Source organism: Myotis davidii, unplaced genomic scaffold (genome assembly GCF_000327345.1).
Source record: "Myotis davidii unplaced genomic scaffold, ASM32734v1 scaffold120, whole genome shotgun sequence".
Lineage (NCBI taxonomy): Eukaryota > Metazoa > Chordata > Mammalia > Chiroptera > Vespertilionidae > Myotis > Myotis davidii.
In genome coordinates, this window is record NW_006294778.1 from 2206790 (window position 1) to 2224301 (window position 17512).

General features: G+C 46.6%; 2 protein-coding genes across 3 annotated transcripts in view; both read right to left on the reverse strand.

The window, feature by feature from the left end:
• RIC8B (RIC8 guanine nucleotide exchange factor B) overlaps positions 1-8739 on the reverse strand; it is a 115333-nt gene extending 106594 nt beyond the window's left edge. Inside the window, exon 1 of the mRNA XM_006769386.2 lies at positions 8674-8739. Within this exon, the coding sequence (XP_006769449.1) occupies positions 8674-8739 (66 nt within the window). The remainder of the gene's footprint in view (positions 1-8673) is intronic.
• Positions 8740-10678: 1939 nt separating this feature from the next.
• Positions 10679-17512, reverse strand: part of RFX4 (regulatory factor X4) — a 134803-nt gene continuing 127969 nt past the window's right edge. Inside the window, exon 18 of one of the 2 annotated variants that reach the window (XM_006769336.1) lies at positions 10679-12235. In XM_006769336.1, the coding sequence (XP_006769399.1) occupies positions 11963-12235 (273 nt within the window). In that variant the 3' untranslated portion in view covers positions 10679-11962. The remainder of the gene's footprint in view (positions 12236-17512) is intronic. The other variant, XM_006769337.2, reaches the window with a different exon arrangement.

Here is a 17512-nt window from a genome sequence, read left to right on the forward strand (position 1 = left end):
CACCGGTCCCCCAGCAACCAGCGTCCCGCGGCCGCCCCTGACCAGGCCCAGGACTCGACCGAGGCCTGCCGAGCGGCCTGAGAGGGGTCAGGCCCGAGGTCCTGCTGGCTTTTCTGCCTCTCCCTCCCTCGAAGAAGCCAGCCTTTTAAGTGGGCTTTCGCGGACAGCACTGTTCCCACCTGACCCTCCTCTATGAATCATTCTTCTCAGCTGACGAGAACGACCCGGCTCGTCCCCGCCCCTCTAAGAGACAGCAGCTAAGTGGACTACAACTCCCTGCGTGCAATGGGGTCATCCCACGGTCCCATTCAATATGCTGGAGTGCCGAATGGCATGCCGGGATGAGTAGTCATCCAGGGGGAAAGGCTTCCCTCCAAAGGCATGCTGGGAACTGTGGTCCTGCGGAGGCCGGAAACAAGAGTCCCACGGGCCCGGAGGCCAGCGGCCAAGAAACCGTTAGGGGGTGGGTCTGAGCGTGGGCCCGGCCTCCTTTTTGTTCCTTACGGAGCTGGCTGGCCTGCCGGAGCCCTGGCTGGTTGGACTGGTTGCCATTCGCGTATGCTGGCTCCCTTTGGTGGGAACTGTGAAGCACCGCTTTAATTCCCACTTTTCTCGTTTAGCGGTTTCGGTCTCTGTCAGATTCTTTCCTTCCTCCCTTGTTTGTGGTCTTGTAATGTATTCAGCTACGGTCGTGTGGGAAATTGCAGGTAGTTATCTAGATAAAGGGGGACCAGCGATTTTTTAATACCGTTTTTAAAATATCATTTTGAATCTTTCTATAACAGTTGACATACAGTATTGTATTAGTTTCAGGAGTACACCCCCGTGATTAGACATTACATAACTTACCAAGTGATCATCCCGATATATCTCGTACCCATCTGACGCCGTACATAGTTGTTAGGATGGTACTGACTGTATTCCCTGTGCTGTACTTGGGGGCCCTCTGGCTATTCTGTAACCAACAATTTGTACTTCTGCATCCCGTCACCTTTTGTCCATCCTCGCAGCCCCCCGCCCATCTGGCAGCCGTCACCACGTGCTCAGAACCTATGGGTCTGTTTCTGTTCTGCTTGTTTGTTCTAGAGTCAGTCCATTGTTGCTAGGTGCGTATTGATTGCCACGCTGTTGGTCATATTGTTTCTTCTTCTTAAGGAGGACCCCTTGACATTTCATGTGGTCCTGGTTTGGTGGCAATGAACTCCCTTGGCTTTGTCTTGTCTGGGAAGCTCTATGCAGGCCCACCTCTGCTAAGTGTCTGCTGCCTGCAGGCAGCCTGTTCCTGTAGCGGTGGTGCCACAGCCAATTGGCCACAGATGCAGCCAGCAAATATTTGCCAACCGGTGCTGTGATGGGCACTGTTCCATACGGCCCAGCGCTGTGTGGTGTGGAGACGGTGAGCCCCAAATGAGTGCCTGCCCTGACCGAGCTTCAGTTCTAGTGCTGGCCCCCTGAGCAGGGCACCATTCTCATGTTCAGATGAGGAAACAGCCTCGGAGGCACTAACAGATTAATCTACCAACATTGCAGAATTTGGGAACTGAAGTTGTTCTTTTTGTTCTCCCGAGCTATTTGTTAGAGAGTGGGTGACGTTTCCAAGTGATTTCCAGTTTTCCATTCCAAGCAGCCTGTACCAGAAATAGTCTTTCATGCCTCCCCTGCCCACCTCCACCTCTTGAGCTGTGAAGAGAGGAACTAGAGGGGACAAAAATGTATTCATCTAATAATTGTTGAGTTTCTTCCATGGGTCAGATATTGTGCTAGGCTTTGGGGAATTTGGAGAGAAAACCAAATATGGAATCTGAGCTCATGGAGGTTTAGGTCTTTCTGTGGTTTCTACTTTTCATGCAGCAAAAATTTATTGAGCATATTTGTTGAGCCAGGTAGGTGCTGTGTCCATAATAAACTAAATGAGTAAGATTTTAATCTATCTCTTGAAAGAGCACACTGTATAGAAAGGTCATGCTATAGTAAGCTACATCCCCTTAGGTAATAGTAACATCTTGCAATTGTTTTGGACAGTTTGCAAATCATTTGAATATACACTATCTCAGTGAATCCTTGAGGAAGGTATTTTTCCCATTTATAGATAAGAAAACAGGCTCACATGGGTTATATAGCACAAACTGGGACTCAGACTGAGAGCTGTAATATAACAGTATTTGGGTGCCTACTCTATGTCCAGTACTGTATCTTGTGCTTTTTGGGTAACCATATATTTATTTTTGGAGCAAGGGCTCCTGGACAGGATACTAACAAGCATAAAGTATCTGAGTAGAGCTGTGTCTTTCAAAGAGAGTCTTACACATGTGTTTGAAATGTCTAACAGAATTAGGCTTGTGTTTTTAGGCAAACCTGTATTTCTAAAAAGAGATTTAAAAATGTGAAACCACATAAATTAACGGTTTGGGGAAATTGCACTTTAGTAATTTTAATTAAGCACTAATATTCAGATTTTATAAATTAAAAGGATCTTTGACTCCAATTCAAGTCATCCTTTGACCACTGACGAGACTCTGGTCCCAGAAAAATTAAGTGACTTGTCCAAAGTCAATAGTTAAAAGCAGACTCTGGGACTAGAGCCTAGACTAGCTGAATCCTGGGTCACTACGTCACTTTACCTCCCTGGATATTTAGTTATGTGATATGTTCAGTGACTAGAGCCTCTAGTCCAACACCAACTCTAGTTCCTGTTGATTCTTGGATGGCCTGGTACGAAGGAATTAGAGACTGGGTAATCAAAGCAGCAAATACTTAGTCACAAGTCATTGTTCTGAAAGATGGTAATATAATTCTATACATATAACTAGTATATCAATAGTGCTTTACTAGTCTCAAAATATCTCCCTGTAGATCATCTGATTTAATCATTATAAGAGCTGAAAAAAATACAAGGTCAATAGGACAGGCACTATCTTTTTACAGAGAAAAGGGAAGTTCATGGTGTTGATTAGCTTGCTCATAAGCAATAAGTTGGCTAATAAGTGGTATAGTTAAGGGCTAGAAGTGCTCTAGGTTCTGATAGAATAAAATGTTATAGACTTATAGGTCATGGCCAATGAGCAAGCCTGCAAATAGATACTAGTCATTTATTTTGGACTTTGATATATCCTGCTGTGGCACTTCCTCTGCCATGACAATGGGTAAGTTGGAATGTGCCAAATTGAAGGTTTTTAAGGAGCACTTGGTGCCAACAGCTTTTAAAATCCAAATCTTCCACATGCAGTTATTTTTACACCTTTTCTTTAGAAGAAAGAGACATTTAAAAACGAAACGACTTGGTCTAGTCACTACAGCTCCAGAAATGGAATTCAGAGAATTCCACTAATTCAAGATAGGACCTGTCACTCAGCCTTTCCTACGCCACAGTGTCCTCAGCTGTAAAAATAAACGAATTGAGTCAGATATTATTTTAGTTCTCTCTCAGTTCTAACATTTTGTGATCCTAAGAACCACAAAAGTATATTTGAACATGCTAGTTCTTTAGAAAAATCTATTAAGCGTGAGGTTGTACAAATCAATCTGTGCAAATTAAATATCAATATGATATATGCAAATCATTTCCTGGGCATACCTCTAAAGATTCTAATTCAGTTGATCTGTGGTGAGGCCTGGGTACTGGTAGTTTTAAAAGCCTCTCTGTTGATCTGAGTGAGCAGCCAGGATTGAGAACCAGTGGACCAATATTTTGATAGAGTATCAACCACTGAACCAGTTTTTTGGTAGACTACCAAAGTCAGGTGCCTGTGACTCATTAGTTAGTCTTTGAGAAATGAGAATGACCCAGCAAGATGAAAATTATTTTAAATTCATTTTCTACCTAGAATGAAGTCTCCTTTTTATAACAAAGTTACTTATTGTGGTTTGATCCTTTAACAAATACAGGTTGGGCAAAAGTTCATTTATAGTTGTGAGTACAGGAAACACAGACTCTGTTCTTATATTATTGTATCATTTTTTATACAAACAATTGTAAACTTACTTTTGCCCCACCATATATGTGGTGATCATTGGAGCACAGAATTATCTAAAGCACCCTTAAAAAAAGAAGTAGAAACAATTGACCCTGTTCTTTGGGGCTATAAGAAACATCCAGGCAATCAATGAGTCTTTTCTAATTGAACTTGCCTTATGCAAATCAAAGCAAGAAAAACATTGATGAGAAGAAGAGTAATCAGAGCAGCCTCTTAGAGAAGGTGAACTGTGAAGACAGAGTAGTGGAGAGAACTTTAGAGGGCTTAGCAAATAGGGGGAAATGCCATGAGAAAAATTCAGGAGGCCAAAATTAACCAGACGCTTATTGAGAAATGATACCAATTTGGTTGAATTTGAAAGTGAGCAATGGAGATTTCCTAAGAGGTCAATTGGTCAGTAGAATAAGGAAAAGTTAAATCTGAGAGACATTTCATAATCAGTGATGACTCTAAGACCAGCCAATCCAACTTCAACATGTTACATTCCTGAAAACACTATCTCACAATGCCACGTGACAACGTTAAATGGGAAACAGCCGAGGGTCTGTTGCCAAAGGGTGTCAGATCCTTGTGCACACTATTTTAATTTCTTGGGATCTTATTTATAAAATTAGAATTGGGTTAAATCACTTCAGAGTTTTTAAAAAAATTAAAAATTGATGACTAATCGATCCAGCCTTTCAGCACCTGAGGTTCCGCAGTCATATTTCCAGTATTCTAATTGCTAAGATTGAGTCCATGCTGTTAGTCCTTGGCAACTGTACCTACGGTTGTTCAATATTGATTGACTATCCACAGTGGGACTCTCAAACTAAGCACACAGAATGGGCACTGCCCGTTAGGAGATTTTATTTATCCAAGAGCCGGAATGTGGGTCAGACCTATTTGCATCTTGCTGGCTTGGAATCCCATCCAAACACCTCTTGGGAAAACCCAGCGCTTTGGGTGGCGGTGCTGTAATGTGGTGAAAAAACCTGGACTGGGAATTGGAAAACCTGGTTTTTAGTTGTGACTCATTGTGTATCTCAGAAGCCAATCATTTGCCAAATTTCTTAAAACCCCTCTGGCAACCAGTTTAAAAAAAAAAAAATCTAACAGGAATACTTGCAAGCCAAAAGATTCTCGTTTACATTTTAACTCTGTCCCTGGGTGTTCAGGAATAAGTCACTTGCCCGCTTTGAGCATTGATGATTTTCAACTGTAATGAGCATAATACCACCTTCTTTGCAGGATGCTGTAAGGGGGGAAAAGAGATGGCTGTCACGGTGGCCAACACAGCAGACCTGGCATGGGGTGGCCACTCAAATGTTAGCTGAACTGGAATGAAAAATGCAGTCTCCCTCACAACGATGTTGTGAAGATTTGGGGATAAAAAGTCATGTTATTCCTATTTGCTGTAAAAATGCCTAAGATTCATGGTTGGTGGTGGTGTTTTTAACAGAAGAGTAATTCCAACACACTGCTTTGGTTTTAAAACCTTGGAGTTAATGTTTTTAACCCTGACATGCATTGACATAAGACAGTTTTGGTATAGTGACTGTGTGTGTGTGTGTGTGTGTGTGTAAATAGTCTAACAGTACACACACACACACACACACCCCATATCAATGTCTTTGCAATTAAGCTTTTGAGACGCACATGTCAGAGGAATTAGATTCTCATATACCTTCTTCCCACCACTTCCTTTTTAAGTCCTTATGCAGCAAAGCATTGATTTACTTACTGACATTTGATTAAACTCTTAAGGTTTCAACCCTAGGAGGAGGCAGCAGTGGACAAAAGATGATTGCCATTCATCATCAACACATGTGAGTCTTCCCCTTGAGTCGCCTATGAAGGATTAGCATTTCCCTGAAAGGCGGAGGACAGAATAAATTGCATCTCCGGCCAAAGAACAGCCAGCTCCTTTCAGCTGGGGGCACATACCGGGAGCTTTTCCCATATTACTCAGCTTTATCTCAACTTTTGGGCAGTGCCTACATCTGAATTTCATGGGTTTCGGGGTCAGTCAAAACAGAATTGTAGGGCTGTGGAGGTCAGAGGCCACCGCTGTCAAAGGGTAGTGACCTGAACAGCAAGAGGTAGCCACTGTTCCCCAACCCCCTCAAATGACTTCATTCTAGTGAATACTTGGCTCATTGCACCTCCCCTGCAGAGCTTTTTTTCCAACCTGGTAATAAAAATCCTCCTGTGACCTGTCTTTTTTGTACATTATTATTGATTTTCTTTTGTTCCTGTTTCTCTATAGAATGACCAAATCTTGGTCCTTGATAATGTTTTGGTTTGCATGTTCCCTGGGAAATGATAGAGGGACGGCTAGTCTGGGCGTGAGGAATGGTGTGGTGCCCAGCTTAGGAGCTGCCTTCATTCAGCACACCAAAATTTCCCAGGACCCGTGAAACTCTCCAACCCCAGTAGGTTCTATGACCATGGTCAAGGTTGATTTAAAAACTGCAAAGCTGCTTAGGAGAGAGGATTGGGGGTGGGGGTGGGAACCGAAGTAGGAAGGAGGAAGGAGGCAGTGTGCTGGAGTAGGAGCACAGACTCCCGGAGAGGGTAGTTTTGTTTTCAAACCCCAGCTCTCCCACTTACCGTGTGACTTTGGGCAAAGCACCAAACTGCTCAGAGCCTACGTCTCTTCACCTGTAAACAGATGTGATTATACCATGGACATAGCCAGGAGGTGGTCAGACGCTGAGACGAGGTGCCTGCCACACTGCAGACCCAAAGAAGAGGAGCCTCTGGGGATTCAGGCAGATCTATTTCAGAAAGGCACCTCAGGTCACTGAGAGTGAGGGGAAGAGAGCGTGTCACATTCTCATTTAAAGACTGTCTTCGAGTTTGGCTCCGTTTTGCATTTTATCCTTCCTGAGAGGTGTCGCACTGGCCAGGACATTTTGGATACCATTCCTGGTGGGGGCGCATTTTGGCGGTTCCTGGAGAATTCACTCTCCTAAACCCAGTGGCTTTCCCATCTATGGGGAGACTATTATAAATGCCAAGGATCAGCACTGCAGCTGATTCTGCGGTTGCTTCTCTCACCCCTGCTGCCACGGTCAGACCTCATTATTTTTCATAATAGTTCTCCAACAACTGGTTTTAGCTCTTGAGGCATTTATGATGACAAAGGGAGGAATCAAACCGGGGAGCCCTATTTCTCCCGCCCACCACCTCTCTTCACCCACACCCCTTTCCTAGCAACAGCTCTTTGCTCAACTCTTGGGGCCCACGTCTTCCGTCCCACCTACACCAGCAGCAGCAAAGTATGGGGGTGAGAAGGCTGGGGCGGACTGAGGTGCAGGAGGAGGAATGGGGAGAGTTCTTCAGGGAGGACGCCGATGAAGCACAAAAGGTTCTGACCTCCTCGGAAGAAGAGGAAACCACCAGGGCCGTGTCCAAGCTGGCTTAGTTTGGGAGGCTGCCAAGGAACTGCAGCAGAGAAGGGCCAGGTTAGAAAGTGGTAGGGAGGTGGGCTGGCCTGAAGGGCCCACAAAACAGTGCGGTTGAGGGAAAGTTTGTCAGCTGCAGGGAACTGTCAACTGTGCGGGCCCTGATTTTCAACCTTTTTCATCTCATGGCACACAAAGTAATTACTAAAATCCTGGGGAACACCAAAATAAATTTTTTTTTTGACAAAAAAAAATAGAATTTTGAGTCATTTATACTGGATGGCTATTGTCATTTTTTTTTTTTTCAATCGAAGGGAAAAGCAGTCAGTGCCCCTGGCTAAACAGGTATTGTTTTAAAAACGTGCAGCACAGCAGTAGGGAATCGCTGGGGTAGGTTACTGGGGATTGCCACACTTCTCTACTCTGCAGACTGGAACCCTGTAAGAGAGAAAACTGGGTGCACGGTCAGGGAATAGCCATCTCTGGATCTTAATACTTCAAGGTGTAAGTCGTGTTTCTCAACTTTGGCTGCAGGTAAGAATCCTCCTGGGAGCTTTAAAAAGCTACTGATGCCCTGGGGTCACTTCCAGGTCAATTATTTACTGTGGGTGGGACCTTACACATCAAAGTTGACTGGGTGAATCTAACAGGCGGCCAGGGCTGAGAACCACTTAAGTCCAATCCTACTTGGAGCTGGAGTGCACCTCCTACACATCTTTGGTGGAACTGGGAATGAATCGCAGTTCTCCCTCACTGTACAGGCACTAAGCAAAGCCCCCTTTCCTTTAAAACCCCCCGTGGCGATTTGCACTCTGTGGGCTCTTGAATAGGTGCGAGCTCCATGCTTCAGGAGACCTACGGTAACCCTTCCCCACATAATAACAGGAGTGTTTATACTATTTCCTTCCAGGATTTATTTTATTTTTTAATTTTGTGATTCTGCCTTTAAGAGATGCAAGACGTTGGGAAAAATAGCCTGTTTGTGCTCTAGTCCAGATTCACTTGGGTCTTTTTGATCGATGTCACTTTAAAACAAATATTAAGGACGAATCTGGGGAAATGGGAAAATGGCAGAAGACTACTACCCAGATCTGTGCAGGGGAGGGTGGGGCTGGGCCTGCGGAAGGGGTAGAGAGTTGCTCCGTGATGGGGGTGCAGGTAAAGGGGTCGAGCTGATGGGCATGAACCCCAGGCTGTTTTTGAGCACCAGCTGGTGGAGCCGTCGCCTCCGCCCCTGTGGCTGGCTTCCTGAGCCACTGCCCAGCTGCCAGTCCGTTCTTTGTTTTCCTTAAGCCGTCCGCCCTCCTCACCCAGCTCTGCCGGCCCGGGCCCGTCAGCGCACAGACTGTAATTGGAATGTCATCGTCATACGACATGCTTGCTTGAGGTCCAGAGTGGGGAGGTGACCCCTCCAAGGTCACATGGTGGTGAAGCCAAGGCTTCCTTCCAGTTCCTTCCACGATGTCAGTCCCTCTCCCCACTGAGGTTGGGCTTACTCGCTGGCACCGTTTTGATTGGTCTGTGACCGGGCTGCAGGCTCAGAGGGGCCAGATTCCCTTTCTTTCCAGACCTGGGGTATATCAGAGGCCTGACAAAGGACACAGCAGGCTGGATGCCTCGGACGCCACAGGCCGGCAACGTGGGTGAGCCATCCTGGCTGCTGTTCATGGCTCCAGCCAGTGTCAAGCTGGCAGAGTCCTTTTCAGAAAGTCCTAAAGAGGGGAGTGTCTCTCTACTGCCAAGACTCCTCTGTTCTTCCTCTGACAAGTGGCTGGCCTCACTCCCAGCCACCAACCTTGCCCATTCCCATTCTGGTGACGGGGTAAGAACCATCGGAGAGGGAAAGAAGGTGCATTTGAGTCATGAGCTCGCAGCAGCTGTTGTCTTTTCCTAATCAGATCCTTGTCAGCTCTGAAATTGAAGGTTGAGAACAATTGGGAACATAGGCAGTATGCTCACCTCCCAAGAGAAGGGTACCCTGTGGTCTGGAGAGAACGCCCAGGGCTCCCAGCGCTTGGCTGTGCTGAGAGGAGGAGGCACACAGCGTCTCCCTGGCCAAGTTCTTGGAGTGACCACTTTGTTCTCTGGGATTGTGACTATTTTTTGCCTCAACTTCCATGCATTTAACGAGCTTGTGGCTGCGACTTGTACTAGATGGGTGTCGTTTATTATGTGCTGCTGCTACCTGGCTAAGAATTTGGCAATTGCTTTAGTTTTTTATGATTAGCAAGTCAAAAGTCAAACCTACTCCACCCCTTGATTTCTGGAGCACGAGCTTTGGGCTGTAAGAGCACGAAGGTCTGGGTATCCTTAGGTTTGTTTCGTACAGTGACTGAATCTGAAATTTCGTTCTTCCTCCTTCCTTTCCTCATATAAAGCCAACTAATGGATTGTGGCCAAAGATCCAATTACCTTCAGGGAGTGAAATCTAGCACCTACTCTCCTTTTGGCAGATCAACAGAGCTAAGCTTCAAAAGAGGATGCTATGTAAAATATATAATTTTAATCTTAAAATCATTTCAGGTACAAATATGTTATGTAATAGCAAGTAAAAGCTTGGCTTTAAAAATAAATCTTTCAAAATGCAAATTGAGTTGTCAAATTCTCATGCCTTTTAGTTCACACATCACTGCTGCCATTTCTGGAAATCTTTGGCTCTGACTCTCTCATACACCGTAGACTTAAAATTTGGGCAAAACATGTCATCATTTTGCCTGCCTATCCTCAGTCCTCGGCCCTAGAACCCACATGCAGTGCTGGGGGAGAGTTTGTTGATGCTTACTGAGTACTCAGTGATGTTATATCTGTTCCAGAGTTTATTGCATCTGAAGCACTGCACCTGACGTATCTTTACACCCCGAGATCATTAACGCACAATGAGCTACGTGCCCGGGGACCAAGTCTTAATGATGCTGATGTGAAAGAACAATATTCCCGTTAAGGGCTGAAAGGCCCCTCCCTGCCCTTTGCTGACGTCAGTCATCATGCAAACTTAAGTCCTTGTATGTAGAATTGGTCCCCTACAAACCTCAGTCAGGCTGCAGGCACTAAATTGTTGCCGGAGGACTGCATACCAGGCCTATCCAAATTTTAATGATTGTTTTATGATGAGATGATGATGAACTGGATAAGCATGACCATCTGGGACCACTTATTGTTTTGCCTCCTTTCACTCTAGTATTCAGAATGGTACTTATTAACATAGGTGCGCGCGTGCGCGCGCGCACACGCACACACACACACACACACACACACACACACACACACACACACACACACACACCGTCATAGCAAATGCAAAATGAAAGCAGGTCATTTCAATACATTTTATTTGAGTGTGAAACCATTCATATCTTGCACAACTGTACAGATAAAACTATTTCCATTTTAGCTGTAGACATGATTATCACACAAAGTGGGTGTGATCAAAGATTTTATTTACAGAACAATTGCTAAAACATCCGATGTCATATTTCTATTTATTTCTTACCCATAGGGTAATAGGTCCACCATAATTGCTTGGTGCTTTTTATAATACAGAAAGAAAACCTATGTTAAGCTCTAACAAACTGCACAAATTGCTACAAATCTGACAGAAGAATGCCTACGAAAAAATTTTCCAAAAGTACAATACATTTTTATTTCCACACATACACAGTATAGTATAAGCTCAAAGGCACAGCTTTGAAATATTTTTTTCTATCAAAGTGTCGAAAATTATTTCGTCTTATGAAGGAACCGTGGAAGTCACTTGCACACTTGGTGCTCAGTAAGTTAATGTTTGGTCCATCCAGTTTCACAACGTTAATACAGCAGAATATGATACTCAATGCTCCTCATCCACATCGCACAGAACTTTAGAAGCCCCTCCCTGCCTTTCGCTGACACTAGCCATTGTGCAAACTTAGGACAAGTATTTGTACATAGAAGAATTGGTCCCCTACGAACGTCAGTCAACTTAAGGCATGCAGAACAGACCTCTTCCTTTCCTCTAGACAGTGCTTATGTTCTAATGCAGGTCCTGTGACAGGCACGAGTTGCCAGGTACCTGCATTTAGCCCTGATGCTCCTGGGAGCACCACCAGGCAGAAGGAATGCGTTGAGCATATCTGAGGGCTGTTCACTGTACAGTAAGATGTCAGACAGATAACAAGGTGAGTGCTCTTGGTAAATTATGTGCCCATCCAAGAACACAAACCAGATTCTGTCTCCAGTATCCATCCTTCAAGACTAAAGAGCTTTTGTCAACAGGAAAATAAGTAACTTATGGGGAGTGGTTGGCAACACAAAGCAAAGTCCTGGAACAAAGGGAGAAGGCACAGAGGGGCCTGTCTGAGATAGTGCTCTAAGAAAGTCAAGTCTGGCTTGGCTACAGGAACCCAATCTCGCTGACTTTTAGTGGGTCCTGTTTCTGAACTAAAGTTTATTCACCCCATACTGAATCCCAGCCTCACGTTCATTAGGAAAATGGATGCCTAGGAATGGTTTACAAGTTATAATGTATAGAGATAAAGTCTTCGGGGGGGGGGAGGGGAGGGGATGGGTTTATTATTATTATTAATACTTATTAATATTAAATATGGATTCCTATGAGAGCAGTCATTTAGCCCATCCTGTGGAGGCCTCTCCATTGATGTAAGCAAAGCCAGGAAAGTGTTGCATGTGCTCATACTCAGAATTCCTGCGGGTGGTCAGGGGTGTGTACATGTCACTAGAGTTTCCATACCTCGTGGAATGCACAGGCGGGCTTGTGTAGCACGTGTTGGCTGTGGGCACCTCTGGCCATCGGGGGGTGACTGCAGTAGGATGCAGTCTGGGAGTAGTGCTCATCAAACAAGGCTCCATCCGGGAAGCGGGGCTATTAAAAGGGTACTTGTTGAGGGGAAAGAAATTCCACAAAGTTAAAATTAGCTTGAAGTTACATATACACAATATTAGTCATGTTCACAGTTTGTTAAATTTCTTAAGATGCTATTAGTGCAAGTTGATGGGATGGAATCAGTGAACTTCTGAAAGATCAAACTGTGGTCTAGGTCTCCAATAGGGGAAATGCAAAAGATTTCTTAGCCAGTATTAGACTGGTGTTCACTCAACCAGTAATATAGACTTTGTGCTCAATCTGGAATGTCTTGGGAAGTCAAACCCCAAAGAGGGAATAGCCTTACTGGGAATATAGGAGTGATACAAGGGGGTGGGGATGGGAGGGGTAGAGGGGGAGAGAAAGGGGGAGAGCGAGAGCGAGAGCGAGAGCGAGAGAGAGAGAAAGAGAGAGAGAGAGAAACAAACATGAGCAATAGCATGTCCAGGTAGATGTGGTTGGATGGCTGTGAGCTTTATCACTAGTTATGGAGATGTGGTAGGTCCCACTCAATCAACCCAAGAGAACAGTACTGCCAAGTGAAATACAATGACATTATTAAAAATAGCACTTTACAGTTGAATTCAATTATGAACTGCAGCCTAAAAGCAGGCTTTTGAAGAGGAAGCAAGCAAGCTAACAGCTTCAAAGGTTATTATTAGTGCCTATCATTTGAAGAACATCTTTTTGGTCTCCAGTCACTGGAATCCTGGAAGAGACTCAAGCGGGAAGTGGCAGTAATTGGGCTCGGTGTGTGTGAATGTGGAAGGAGCCAAGATGAGCCAACTGAGAGGGAGGGGAGGCGTGCTCTTGTGCAGGTCAGAAAAACAGGTGCTTGTAGCTGTAAGAGGGGAAGCAGTTCTAGGAAGAATTAGAAATGAGGTGTCTCTGAAGTGCTCTTTACCTTTTTTTCCAGTTCCCAAGACAGCTATGCAAATAAGCCCTTCGGTACCATCAGAGGGGAGGCGCCTGGTTTGTGGGCCAGTCACCACAAAGATTTCCTTGCTGTGCTAAGGGCCACCCCAAGAGGGACAGGAGCCAGTCAACAAGGATGGCAAGGACTGCAAGTAGGGGAGAGAGTGTGTGAATTCTTCTGCTCCCCATCTGTCTTCCCTGACAGTTGGAGAGTGGAGCCCTGAGGGATTAGGTGGGAGGCTGCCTCCTGTGAGGGAGACAGACAGGCTGAAGCCTGGACAGCCGGGAGAAGGGGGCATGACAACAATGGCTGCTGCTGGTAGTCTCAGGGGCCAAAGGGACCGCTCTGTCTCTTTGAGTGGGAGCTCGACGAGGGGGCCAGGGGGAGGATGACAGGCCCCAGGCATGCGAAGAGGACCAGCAATTCATCGTGGAGGAGGAGGGATCCTAGTAGAGAGGGTCTGTAGTAACCAGGGCAGCGCGCCCTACAGAGCCAAGTGCAGCCACTCCACAGTCAAAAGAGCAGGTAGGAGAGAGGGAGAAGGGTATAGTGGTGTCTGGGAACTCACAGGAGACGGCACCAGGACTGTTGCCAAGGTGACTACTGACAGCATACCAAGGCTTTCATAATGCTGAAGTGCACCCTGGTCCCCGTGCGGGAGCCACAGGGTGCTGTCTGTGTGGCAGTGGAATTCCAGCCCGGGACCCACTTTAAAGCCCAGAGAGGCCATAGTAAGACTGGGCCCTGCTCAATAAAACAGGATCTGAGGTATTAAACAGCTCATATTAAGAAATACTACAAAACAGTCTTTTGTTTTTTTTCAAAAAGGTTGCTTGTTCCTCGTGATAGTCTGCCATCACGATGCCCTCCTTGGCTCCTCCCTGTGGCATGCCTGGCTCGTGCCCATTCCGGAGAATCATCTTCTACCCGTCTCCTCTGCCCACAATGTGCTTCACCACCCCTCCCTGCCCCCAGGCTCCTGTGCGTCTGACTTGTGATCATTCTTCAGATCTCAGCTCAAATGTCACCTCCTCAGAGCGGCTTTTCTGGACCTCCTAGCTCAAGAAGCTAAATGCCCCACCCTCCACCGCTCTGATCAGAATGTTGTCATTTTCAGCAGCTGCCTTTTTCTACTGGCTTAGAGTCACCCATCAGCTCCCGAAGGCCCTCTCATGTCCGCCACCATATTCCCCACATCTAGAATCATGCCTGGCACCTAGCAGGTGCTATCTATCTGCTGAGTAATTTATTATTTGGTGGGACGTCACCGCTAGACAGAACCTTAGGGATCCCATAATCCGTCTCAGTGTCGTACAGATGAGAAAAGCAGTGCCCGAGGTGAAGCATCCTGCCCACAGTCACATCGCCAGCCAGTGGCAGAGCCGGTGTACAAACTAGGCCTGGGGCCCCGCTTCCCCCCACATCTGTCCGCCTGGCCCACAGCTGAATGACACCGAGAGGAAGAGCACTCCCTTGTGGACAAGCAGCCCGTTGACCTGGACCTCTCCCCTGCAGACCACAGGGTCCGGCAGTTCTGACCAGGCCTCCGCTTGCTGGTTCTGACCGTCTTTGCTGCCTCGGCTTGTGTGCGGACTTGGAGTCTCCTTCCCACGGAACCCGAGAGAGTGTGGCTTTTGTGCCTGATCAAGGACCCTCGATGCAGCTGTGCCCAGGGGTTGTGTCACAGGCTCAAAAGAATAATTGCCTGGAAATGAGGCTGGCTCAAAATATCTCCAATGTGACAATAAAATCCTGTTACCACAGAATCCGGCTTGGAAAATTCTGTCCCGTTAGGTCAGCTAATTGCAAATGAGTCAGTGACTCGCTTTCCCGTGGTGAAGAGCCCATTGACGGGGAGAGGCTGCACCCGCCGCCGCCGCCTGGTCACTAGCGCCACCAATGAGGCTTCTATGCGGTCGGCCCGTGGCACCCGCCTCACCTTTCACACTTCACATCCGGTTTCATGCCGGGTCCTCCAGCAGGCTGGGCACAAGCCCTGGGTCCTGAGAGCTCGGCCCGGAATGAAGGCGCTTTTTGTTGAGGGCCCATAACAGGAAGTTACTATTTTCTGGATCAGATCACAGGCTACTGTCCTTGATGTTAAAATGGAGCTAAGGCCCCAGTTCCTCCCTTGTGGGAGGTGTGTGAGGTGTGGCTGTGGGCACGTGTGTGTGCGAGTGCTTGTGTACAGAAGCAGTCAAAGGTTCAGTCACATGGCCGAGGCCTACGTCTGCCTCAGCTGTGCCTGCCTCTGGGCCTCTTTGGAACCATATTAGGACGTTCTATTTTGAGAAACGACTCCCCACACCAAGGGCTGACTTTCCTGCACATGGAGAGGGAAGAATGAGCCCTTTATCCCTGACCCTTACCAAATGGGCTGTTACTCGAGCCAAGGGTGAAAGGTGGCCCAGTCAGGAGCACAAACTGTTTTCCTATGAAAGGCAGCTCTCACCGCACGAGGCGCTGCCAGGGGCCCGCCCTGGCTTCCTCTCAGCCTCCTCTGGAAGAGGGCACAGCTCCCCCCAAATCTCTGCCAGACAGTCGTATCTGCTGTGCTTTTAGGGCCAGGATTAACTGAGTTAATTCATGTGAAACACTTAGAACTCCCATGTAGTGAGTGTTCGAAACGCGTTAACTATTATTAATATTCTTCCTCGAATCATAACATCATGGTCCATTAATGACAGGGGGAGCCTCAGGCACTGACCATCTGGTCCTACTCCCCTCATTATCAGATGAGGGAAGTGAGGTCAAGAGAGGGGAAATGACCGGCTTGAGGTCACGCAGCAACTTAGTACCAGAGTAAGGATCTAGTCATTCGCTCATTCATTACTGAGTTCCCACTAAGGGGCAAGCCCGTGCTGGGGTCTGGGAACACCATGGTCAGCAAAGATGGGCCTGGCCCTGCCCTCACAGAGCTAGTGCAGTGAGAGAGGCAGATGCTAATTCTATAATTACAAAAAAGTAGCAAAGGATCATACTAATATGCAGAAATAGTTCTAACTCTGAACCAGACCCTTTATTAACTCACTTTACCCTCACAACAGCCCTATGAAATAGGTACTCCAATGATCTCTAGTTTGCACATGAGGCACGGGTGCACAGAGCTCATTGGAGGCAGAGCTGGGGTGGGAACCCAGGAAGCCTGGCTCTGCAGTCAGGATCTTACGCCACGTTGGCTGACTCATTTGTACTCCCTTTGGCCCAGGATGCTCCCAAAGCAGAGAACCCTAAGCAAACTCTGTGGCAGTCAGTGGGCCTCTGAGATTGAGCACCCACGGGCCCTGGGCTGACCTGTGTTGGGATGAAGGTTCTGTGAGAGCTGTGACTGGTGGGCAGGGCTGGGCCTTGGCCATCCAGATGGGAAATAACGGACGGCTCTCCAGGCCACACTAAGGGTATTTCTAGTCACACCGCTTCTGGTTGGTCACATGGCTTTTGAGCTCAAGTTTACATTCCCAGTGTACATTCATGGCCGCAGAGAGGGCAGAGGTTCCATGAAGGTGAGTGGAGTGAGGCTCAGAAATATTTTGTAGCCGTGTATTGAGTCTGGTTTGTTCTCTCTTTTGGGCCGGGCATGAGAATGGGGACCTAGGAAGGCACAGTGACAAGATCCCTTGTTCCCTTATTCTGATATGAACAAGGACAGCATCCTTGCAACGGGGTGTTTTCCTGAAATAATTTAAACCTTACACTGTGAGGCCTCACTCCTCTGGACTCACTCCTTCAGAAATTATGAGAACTCAAGTATTCCTATTACCCAGAAAGCAAGCATGCGTTGTGCAAAGCAGCAGTATGAGCAAGGGCACACACATACTCTATTTCAAAAAACAAATGACTACAGATTGCTTTGCGCATATGAATGCTGGGATATATACAATTATTACACGTCACAGGTGTACTGTACTGGCTCTTTAAGGCAAACCTGGCAGGAGTCATTGCCAGTTACTCTTGAGTTGACGACGAATGGCATTCTGTAACCATATTCCCTCATTGCAATTTGTCTTCAACTCAGATCTTTTCCCCAGTGAGCCTGATAGACTGAAGTGTGATTTTCAGTACTCAGGGTTGGACCAGTTGGACCTCTGCTCTGGGAAGCTAAAACTAATTAGCCCTGGCCCTGGCTGGGTGGCTCATTGGTTGAGTGTTGTCACATGTACCAAAAGGTCGCAGGTTCGATTCCCAGTCAGGGCACGTACTCAGGTTGTGGGTTCTCTCCCTGGTCAGGGTACATATGGGAGACAGCCAATCAATGTTTCTCTCTCTCTTTCACTCTCTGTTTTCCTCTCTAAAATCAATAAAAACATATTTAAAAAAACATAAAACTAATTAGCCCTGCACTGGATTTCCCCATATGCTCAACCTTAATCCAAAG